Source organism: Manis javanica, chromosome 11, assembly GCF_040802235.1.
Source record: "Manis javanica isolate MJ-LG chromosome 11, MJ_LKY, whole genome shotgun sequence".
Taxonomy (NCBI): domain Eukaryota; kingdom Metazoa; phylum Chordata; class Mammalia; order Pholidota; family Manidae; genus Manis; species Manis javanica.
This window is the reverse complement of record NC_133166.1, coordinates 1161463-1172242: the sequence shown is the minus strand read 5'-3', so window position 1 is coordinate 1172242 and position 10780 is coordinate 1161463. Positions and strand designations below refer to the sequence as shown.

At 41.2% G+C, this 10780-nt stretch overlaps 1 protein-coding gene across 1 annotated transcript; it reads right to left on the bottom strand.

Annotated features, from left to right (window-relative positions):
* Nucleotides 1-878: 878 nt before the first annotated feature.
* Nucleotides 879-2455, bottom strand: LOC108398709 (olfactory receptor 1S1-like). The gene has a single exon (XM_017662894.3). It carries the CDS (start codon nt 1989-1991, stop codon nt 1005-1007), a length of 987 nt encoding a protein of 328 aa, XP_017518383.2. The 5' UTR covers nt 1992-2455; the 3' UTR covers nt 879-1004.
* Nucleotides 2456-10780: the final 8325 nt, after the last annotated feature.

Genomic DNA, 10780 nt, shown 5'->3' with positions numbered 1-10780 from the left:
TTTCTCTCTCATGACCATGCACATCCCAAGTATTGGATGGCTGGGATATTTAGAAGGCATGCCTGGGAATCATGAGACTTCTACCATGCTGTCACTGTGCATTTTGTGTGATTGTTCTGTATCCTTTTGTAAATCTTGATTCTTGGTGTATTTTGTGAGTTTAATTGCCCAGATGAACCCAAGACCACTGTGGCTGGTCAAGCAAGAGAAGGCATTGCAGGGTCTGGGGATGTAAATTTTGAAAAAGTTCCTCCAGGTAATTCTGATGTACACTTTCAGTTGGCTTCATTTTACAGATAAGGAAAACAGGCTCAAGAAAATGAGTTGATATGGCTAACGTCTCATAGCTAGTCAGAGACAGAGTCAGGACTAAAATTGTTGTCTTCCAGATATGTGCTCTCTGATTTTCCATTGAAATACATTTCCCAAAATGTGTTTTGCATGACACTAGTTCCATGAACTACTTTGTGATGAACCAGGTTCTGTATTATTGAATATACTTTGTTTTGAGAAATGCTGTCTTCCACATTACCCTCTGGGGAATTTCTAGTGTACTAAAAGCTCTGTTAAGTTATCTAGTTAAGACATTTTGCTTCATTTAGCTTGGAGTTGCCCCAAATTATTTGAATGTGGGGTCCTGAATTTTTGCAACTATTAAGCATCTCATTGAACAGTACTTTTGGCAAAACAAACTTTGACAAAAGCTGATCTACAGAAATCTAGATTGAATGAAATAATTAGTGACACTTGTCCTCAAAGGTGCAAAAGCCAGACTATAGGCACTACATGCATTTGTTATTGTCTTAATCATAAACAATTTGCACCAAAGTTTGTGGTAACATAGATTGCAATCAAGATATGTGTTGTGACTTACTATGGGGGCTAAGGGTCTTTTTTCCAAGACCAGAACTATGTGGAAAAGCCCAAAGCCCTCATTACAACTGTGCCAAAACCTCTGGGCAGAATAATCCATCTGGTTACAGTGATAAAAGGAATTCAGATGCTTAGGGCAACAAAGGGAAGAACTTTTTCCTACTGATGAGCTTTCTCAAGGCAACTTTCATGTCTTTGTTCCTCAGGCTATAGATGAAAGGGTTTATCATGGGTGTCACCACTGTGAATAGCACTGCACCAATCTTATCTGTGTCATCAGGATGAGTGGATGAGGGGAAGAAGTAAACCCCTACAATGGTACCATAGAAAAGGGATACGACCGTCAGGTGAGAGCCGCAGGTGGAGAAGGCCTTCCACTTTCCTTCTGTGGATGAGATTCTCAAGACAGCCCTGACAATGCAGACATAGGAGAAGAAGATGAGGGCCAAGGGGAAGGTGATGACTGATGAGCCCATGATAAACAACACAAGCTCGTTGATCGTTGTGTCTGAGCAGGACAGTTTAAGCAGAGAGGCCAAGTCACAGAAGAAGTGTGGGACAGAGTGGCTGTCACAGAAGAGCAATTGAAGGAGTAGAAGGGTGTGTGTCAGGGCAACAATATTACTGAGGACCCACGGCATGACTGCGAGCAAAATGCAGAGCCTGGGTCGCATGATGGTCGTATAGTTCAGAGGGTAGCAGACAGCCACAAAACGGTCATAGGCCATGACTCCCAAGAGGAAATTGTCAATGACAACAAAGATAATAGAAAAGTACATCTGTGTGATGCAGCTGTCATAAGAGATGGATTGACTCTTGGTCTGAATGTTCATCAGCATCTTGGGGACTGAGGTGGAAATGGAGGAAATATCAGCCAGGGATAGATTGGCCAGGAAGAGATACATGGGGGTATGAAGGTGAGGATCCAAACGGATGGCCAGAGTGATGAGCCCATTCCCAACCACGGTGACCAGGTACACGCCCAGGAAAAGCACAAAGAGGAGCTTCTGCTGTTCAGCCTGGTTGGAGAGTCCCAGGAGGAGGAATTCAGAGACGGTGGTTTGGTTTCCTTCATGCGTATTTCTGCTGATGTGAAGAAAGGAATGCAAGGCCGTCATGCTCCCACAAGAACCCCCAGTCTGGTACTATTCAGCTGGGTAGCATTGCAACACAGTACCATTGCAGGGGAGTAGACACTCCCTCTAGGCTAAAGGGGAATGAGGGCTGGAGAAAGATCACTTACTCGGGAAATCTGTCAGCAGTGCAGAGTCAAGAAATGCCTTAGAAAGAAAAGGCAGGGAGACAAGATAAATACCTCTCAATGAATGTCTTAGACTCTAACATGATTCAGAATGTGATTTCGCAGTTGGCTCCAAATGAAGTTAAATGCCCACAAATGAGGACACTAGGCAAGGTATACTCCATATTCTGAAGATAGTAGATACCCCTGAAGGAATTACTTAAAAATGAACAAACTGGTGCTAAGATCTTTCCCACCATTCATTCATATTCATCATTTGAAGGTGCTTTGAGGGATGTAAATTGAAGTTTTAAATTGGACTACACTTTTGAATATGTGGAAGTGGGTCTTTAGTACCGAAGGAGAACTTATTCTTAAAGCTAAAAGTGACCAGAAAGCTATAGGGACCTCCCAAGGTGTTGCCTGGAGGTAGAGAAGTGAGGTTGGACCATGCATGGTTTTCCTTGTGGGTTATTGGAAAGAATATTGGCTTGAGAGCCAAGGTGTTTTCGTCCCTGTCTTTCTACTTTTCTAGTATTGCTCCCCTCTCATTTTTTGTCTCTTTTATTTGTCTCCAAAATCACTTGTCTTTCAGACTAGAGATAGCCAAGTCCCCAAATAGCTTTTCTTTCTATAAACAAGCTGGAAAAAGAGAAACCTCCACCTCAGGGAGTCTGAAAACTGAAGGGAAGTGGAAATTGGGGCAGTAGCTCTGAGGTCTCTTTGCACCTGATAATCAGAGGGTGGGAAACAAGGTGGAAGGGTGACTCCAAGGCAAAACTAAAATGAGGTAAAGGACTGTTGGCAACTCTATCTAAACCTCAGGGCAAGATACAGAATAGCCTTAAAGGGTCTTGTGATCACTAAGCCCTGGGAGGGTTCAGGCTTGACCAGTATGGAAAAGGGTGTATTTCTGAGTGAGAACTTCTAATGCCACCTTCCTGTGCTGCCTCTCCCACCCTCCAGCAGTCCCATACAATTTGTTCAGAGTTTCTGAGGCAGTTATCAAGCTGGTTAAGAGCAGCATTAAAATCTAAAAAGGCTCACCTATGAAAGATGGCAAAATCTCAGGAAGTTAGTGGAAAATAGACTCTGTAGCTTAACTTGTTGACGGGGTGGCAGGGGGTACCTGACATCACCTCTTATGCATTTTCAGAACCAGACTCTTTCCCCAAGCACCAGAGTTAACAGAGTCACGTGCTCACATGGGACATTGAGTTCCATCTAAGTCCTTTGGGATAATATCCCTGAAGTATTTTCAGCAAGACAGGCAGTTGTTTTCACATCCGAGTCTCAGTGAGGTAAATGGGGAATCCACGGGCAGCTCTGCTTTCTCGTTTATTTGTGTTCAGGGGCCTCTTCCTACTTGTCATTTTCTGTGTGTAACTTGGTTGGTTTCTGCTCTTTGGAGCAAGTCAATGCTTTGCTGTGTGTCTTCTGTTCCCAGTGAGATGGTGAGCACATGGAGAGTTTCTTCTCTATTTCCACTCCAGTGCCTAGTAGAGGGGGTGCATTGAGTAAATCCCCTGAGAATTAGGTTAAACCCCTGCACTAGGGGTTATGTCTCTAAAGGTCTGTCTCCAGGGGGAGGGAGTCAGCCCTGGCCTTCCTTCCTGGTGAATGGATGTCATCCCTGGGAGTCTGGAGACAGTGATTCAGCACTCAAGGCTCCTAGTTGCCAAAGAAAGAAAGAAACTCAGGCTTTTAATATTGAAAATAACATATTTAAATGATATTGGGTGGTTCACAGGTACAGTGGGAAGACTGGAATAGGCCCTGAAACAGGCAGGAACAAGGGGAGCCGCACAGCCAGACACAGCCTGAATCAGTCCATCCCTTCTTCTATGTTTACACGTGCCTTGTAATAAGGTGCAGTTATTTCTTATCCAAACAAAGAGCAGTCACTCTCTCCTAACAGGAAATAACTTGATCTATGGGCTAATTGTATGGTTATTCATAACTAATGTTTAAAATAACTGGGTAATGGAGAAGAAAGAAAAGATAAGGTATTCTATCCATCTCTCTACCATCTATCTATCTATCTATCATCTATCTATCTATCTATCTATCTATCTATCTATCTATCTATCTATATCTATCTATCTATATCACTATCATCTATCTATCTCTATCTATCATGTATCTATCTATCTATCTATCTATCTATCTATCTATCTATCTATCTATCTATCTATCTATCTATCATGTATCTATCATCTATCTTTCTCTCTATTATCTGTCTATCATCTATCTATCTATCTATCTATCATCTATCTATCTATCTATCTATCTATCTATCTATCTATCTATCTATCATGTATCTATCATCTATCTTTCTCTCTATTATCTGTCTATCATCTATCTATCTATCTATCTATCATCTATCTATCTATCTATCTATCTATCTATCTATCTATCTATCTATCTAATTACATTTAGGAAAGAAATGTTAATGGAACCAGATTCCTTGTTCCTGCAACTTGTGCATGAGTCATATTTATGAGTTACTCCTTCTACTATTCTAACAGTGTGAGTATTTGTGTCTTCCCCAAATTCATATATTGAAGTCTCATCCCCAGGTAGTATTAGAAGGCAGACTTTGGAAGGTGATTAGGTCATGAGGACAGAGCCCTCATGAATGGAATCAGTACTCATATAAAAGAGGCCTGAGAGCTCCCTTGCTGCTTCTGTTATGTGAGGACACAGTGAGAGTATGGCTGTCTGTGAACCAGTGTAGGGAAAATGGAATTTCATGGCCAGGGCTCTCACCTGATCCTAATCTCACCCATTGTATGCGTTTGATAAGGTGATAGTTAGCCGACTGCACAGGTGCATGCTTGCATACCCATTGGCAATAAGCTATTTTTGGCCTGTATTTCTTTAAGAGGAGTGCCAACGGTTGCTAAGGCAGAGGGAAGCAGGAGAGGAGCCTAGAAGAGGGAGCAGAGACTGGGGAGCTACAAGCAGAAGCAGTGCCTGGGGAGCAGAGTGCGGAGTGGAGGCAGCACCTGGGCAGAGGCTGGAGCCAGGGGGAAGAGAGGGAGACAGGCTGGCTGCTTGTAGACAAACGGGTGGCCTCCGTGAGAATAAAGCTTGGTATGAGCTCCTTTTTACCCACAATGTTCCATTGTCATTACTCAGTCTCAACAAATTCATAGTGAACTTAGCCTGAGCGGGGAATCCCCTCTGCCCAGAGCTACAACCAGGGAACAGACACTATCCAGACATTAAATCTGCTAGTGTTTGATCTTGGACTTCTAGCCTTCAGAACTGTAAGATAGATTTCTGTGGTTTATCAACCACCCAGCTGATGATATTCTGCTTTACCAGTCTAAAGGGACTAAGATGACATTGTCTTAGCTAAAACAGACAACCTGAAGCAAGAATTTAAGTCTTGACATTTTATTTGGAAAGTAAAACCCCAGGGAGGTAAAGAGGAAGACAATAGAGGAAACTGGAGGCTAGGATCAATGCAGAAAAATGCAGTGAAGGGCTTTACTTCAAGGCTGATTGTTCACAGCATGAAGAGCCAGAGATTACATATCAGATATGTTCATTCAGCACGTGGGGCTCCTCTGGAGGGAGAAATAACAGCCGGGAGCAGTTCAGGGATGGGAAAAGGAAGGGATGTTCATATGCCCTGTTCTTCTCATCTGTTGTTTCTCATCAGCCAAGGTCATCCCATGGGGAATAGACTCTTCTGAACTTCAGGTTGCTTCATCTGGCCCAGTGGGTGGCCACACAGGAAATCAGGGACCATGTCGTACACTATGGCTATTAATCTGAGTCCAGAAGAGGAAGAGAGCTTCTGCTAGCTGAAAGACCTTGGAGAGAGGTAGGTTTGGGAGGTAAGCAGTGTCATTAGAAAGGAGGAGGTAATCTAAGACCTGTGTCCTTCACTGCCCACCTCTTGCACTACTCAGATCTGTCTGTGCTCTGTCATTATCTTTAAATTCTATGGTACAATATGGTCCCTCCATTTTTCCAAGAAAATGAGAAGAGAAGAGAATCAAGTCCAGTCAGTCTAGAGCAGTGTTTCTCAATCTTTTATTCATTATAGCCCAGACATCCCCTTACAGATATTTCATCCTCCATTCTCTTACCCTCCCATAAAATGAAATACTATGAAATGAGATTTTATCATACAGTGTTGAACTTTGAAGAGCCATAAACTATTGAAATATCTAATTTTTTTTTACCCCCAAGAATGAATTGTTGCCCACTTGAGGGCGATATCATCCCTGCTGAGACCCCTTCAAAAGAGGTGGCCAGTCTTCTTGGAAAACTATGGCAAAAGTGTTAACAAAACTACACACAGTTCTCACATGTGTAGTTGTCTCTAAGACTCTGATTGATATTCTTCACCACTCATTAGATTCCCTCCTTCTTGGCTCACACTGGAGCTGGTTTACTTTGTTTTCTGTGGGACCCAGAACTTTTTCTCTGAGGGATAGTATGGATTCTTAGTTATCTTGACGAAGAATGTCTTGCTGTGGGTTGTGGTGGTTGTAGTTTCTCATTGCATTCTTGCTCAGGGTTCAAATCACCCTGGTCCAATGTTTCAGGAAGAGAAAGCCCATTTTTCCCTGCCATGCTGTGCAACTGGGGAGATAGAACCTGAATGTTAGGAGAAAGACTTGGAAAAGTCTCCTGAGTGTATTTTATCTGTTTAGAGTTTATTAATGAAACATTACTTAGACTTTCCTTATTTACTGTTCTGTCCTAAGTTTTAGGGGGAGCCATGAGAGCTAACCCTCGGGATCTGTCCTCCAAAAGTTAACCAGCAATAGTGGACAAGCAGCAAGAGCCTCCCTTCAGTGGCAGGGAGAGACAAGTACAATGGCTGCCATCAGATACTAAGCAGGATAGGAGAAATGTTGCAGGAATTCAGGGGAGAGAGAGAGCTATCCATGGATTTAGGTAATAAGCAAATATTTCATGGAGGAAGTGAACTACAGCCATTCTTTTAAAATGGGTTGGGTTTATATAGGTGGAAAGATGGAGAGGGATTTTGAAGCAGGTGGATGGTATGAGCAAAGGCCAGGTCATGAGAGCATGCACGGCATGTTCTGGGTTTATAAAGAGACCGGAATGGCTAAGACTGAGGTTCAGATACAGAAGTAAGAAATAAAGTTGTCAAGTTGTAACGTGGGGCCCGATCCTGGCACACTTTTGATGTCAGGCTAAAGTGTTTGGATTTGCATTTACCAATTCCTTGTCAAACATTTCTGGTCACTCATAAATTTACAATGTAGGATAATTACATGAAGAGAGTCATAGAATCTAGAGCTAGAGAGGACCACTAAGGTCAACTGGAATGTCACTCATTGTACGAATGAGTAAATGGGTCTCCAGCGGGATGGGTGACTTGCTAACATCAGTTGATTAGTTTTGGCAGAAACAAAACTAGAAACCATATGAAGTGGTTCCTAGATCAGGGCTCTCTGGTTGGTGTTCTTCATGTTGATGGGGTAGAAAGAGCAGGAACTTTGAAATGAGACATATCTAGGTTTGAATTCCAGTTCTACCACTTCATGGGTGTGTGATTTTGGCCATGTACTTAACTCCTTACAGCCTGTTTCCCTATCAGTAAACTGGTGATGATACTTGCAAAACTCCTAAATTGATCCCTGAAACATTGTTAGCAGCTCAATAGGAACTAGCTTTTCTTCTTTTGTTTTCTCCAGAGGGGTCAGCATCTTGGAGATTATGAGCATAATTTAAGAGCTGCACAGTCCTAGCCTCCTCTCTTAGCTGGTTTGAGTTAATCACTGATAAAATCACCGAGGCTCAAATAACAAAATACCTCCAGGAAAGCCTGGTTGAGACCCAGGTGTGTTAGGCTCTGGAACAGTGAGAAATGAGAATGGGGAAGAACTAGCATATGGGGTGAGTCACAGAAACCATCCAATGAGAAGCATCCATTTTATGTGTCAAGTATAAAAGATCAAGAAAAAAAAAAGCATATGGAGGAGACATTAAAATCAAGCTCACAATGAGTAAGGAAACTGGACTAAGAAACTGTGGTATATTCATACAATGGAATACTACTCAGGAATTAAAAGGAACAAATTGCTGACATACACAACCACCTGTATGAATCTCAAAAGCATTATGTTAAGTGAAAGAAGCCAGGCTCAAAATAATACATATTGTATGTGTCCTATTCATATGAAATTTGCAAATGGGCAAAACTAATTTACAGTGATAGAAGTCAGAATGGGTTGATTGGGCAGAGATAGGAATTAATGGGAAAGAGGCATGAAAGAGCTTTCTGCATTGATGAAAATATTTCATTATTGAATAAAATTGCACAGACACATCAAACTGAACAAATCAAAACCTATACATTTTATAGTATGTTATTTACACTTCAATTAAAATATAATAAAAACAAACTCACCACTTTCTCCTTGCTTCAAATGGAATTTCAAACTATTATCATATCAGAGTCAATGCAAAATCTTTGCTTGCTGTGTCTTTTCTCCCAGAGAAGCAGAGGTTGAGATGTTAAATCTTTGCTGGGCTTCTGGAAGCAGAAGCTGGGAGGCAGAGTATAGCCAAGGATGCTCCTACATGTGGTAACACCCAGGATGAAGCTGTCATCCTCCCAGACAATCTAATAGGAAATTAATCCACATTAGAGAAGAAGTGAGATATGTGGCAGTTTCTCAGAAAAAGAAGGCCCTGGATAGAAGCCAGCGAGAGGCATTTAAATATAACCACAGGATTTGCTGGAGGCTTGTGGCCTCATCTGTGTATATAGGTAAGAGTTGTCAACTTTGGCATTTTGGAGCTAGGGTTCCTAACAGCATCTCTGTCATGGAAAAGGGAATATAAACCCTTCTTGGAAAACACATAGAAGAACATCCTAAAACTTATGTTGAACAAGACACTGGCATATCTTACACCATAGTCTTGCATATATTTTTTTCCTGTACTCTTGGGAAAAAATATTTGACTTATAATTGTGTGCTTAGTTTCCCAACAGTCTGTAAACTCTTTGAAAGCAGGTACCTTGTGTTTTTGTCTGTGAATTCTGGCATATAACCCAGTGTGTGGCACAGCCCCAAGTCACTATCCTTTGGCACTCTTATTGTAAATCCCTTCTCTGCCCCATTCTCCTGCTTATTTCCATAGCATTTGCCTATTTAGTTATTGTCTCTTTCCCCTCATGAATGTTAGATCCATGGAGTCAGAGATTTTGGCAAGTACTATATTCTCTTTAAATGGTTTTCCTTGTTTCCTTCTCATGAGAGCTGGATTGAAACCAAAAGGAGGCCACTAGGACAATTCTCAAACTGGAGCTAGTGTGCAAAGAGAGCCCAGGGCATAATCACCACTGTACTTCAAGCTTCTACTGATTTTCACTGGAATCTGTAATTTTGCAATGTGATTTTCAAAGGTACTGCAGAGACAGAGAGAGAGAGAGACAGAGAGAGACAGAAAGAAAAGGGAATGTGGTCATTGTCACGAAGAAGCTGGTTGAGTTTCCTGATGGTGTGATAGAGTGGGTTATTTTCAACCCATCCATAAACAGTCTGCCCAGAATGTGTTGTATAATTTCTCATTCAATCATTTTCTCATCTGGCCATCTCTCCATCTACATTCATTAGTTGTAATTAGACAACACAGAGGTGCACAAACTCACATTCTTTATATGATTTCCTTGGACTTCAACATATGGGAATGAGAACTTGGAATTCCTGGGAATTTTTCAGGAATGCATGAAGTTATAAGTCATTCCTAAAATATATTCAGCATTCCTTATATTCTTTACTCATTATTATAGGTATCTAAAATTTGTTTCATCATTATCTATATTAAATATTAATTAAGGCTCAAATAACAAAATACTTCCAGGAAAGCCTGGTTGAGACCCAGGTGTGTTAGGCTCTGGAACAGTGAGAAATGAGAATGGGGAAGAACTAGCATATGGGGTGGGTCACAGAAACCATCCAATGAGAAGCATCCATTTCACGTGTCAAGTATAAAAGGTCAAGAAAAAAAAAGCATATGGAGGAGACATTGAAATAAAACTCACAATGAGTAAGGAAACTGGACTAAGAAACTGTGGACTACAGCAAATTGACGCTAGAAAACATCTCAGGAACTTTACTGGGTAGTACTTGAATAGCTAAACATTCAGCTCTCTCAATAAAATTAACAGCACTATAAAAATCATGTCAAAATGGCCAATTTAAGGACTTATTTGCTTCTAAAATTTGTTATCTCTTGGAACATTACTCATAGGACTCATATAAAGTATCCTAGGCAAAAAACTTATGAATATTAATTTTAATACTAATTTTATTTGCAAAAATGACTCACTGTTAGCAACAGATAGTGTCATGAACACACACGCATGCAAACAGCTACCAGCAAAACTGACAGAAAGATTGTGGTGGCTTCTCTCCCAGGGCTTCTTGTCCTGCTTCCAGAAATGTAGACGCAGCCTTGATTCCACGTGTCATGTTTCCTGTTCTTTGCTTTCCCCTTGGCATGAGTGAATTCCTCTAAACCAGTAACTTCCCTCTGCTGATTATTATGTTTTAATCTTTGCAGGAGAATTACAATACTTTTTCTAATTTTCCTGATTTTCAACTACTCTTTCTCAGACTTTGGGTTCTAAAATAAATGTTTATGAGAAATGCTGGGAAGGAATTC

What these genes read in the sequence shown, in the direction of transcription:
- LOC108398709 (XM_017662894.3), bottom strand. Translation starts at nt 1,991, where the DNA reads ATGACGGCCTTGCATTCCTTTCTTCACATCAGCAGAAATACGCATGAA.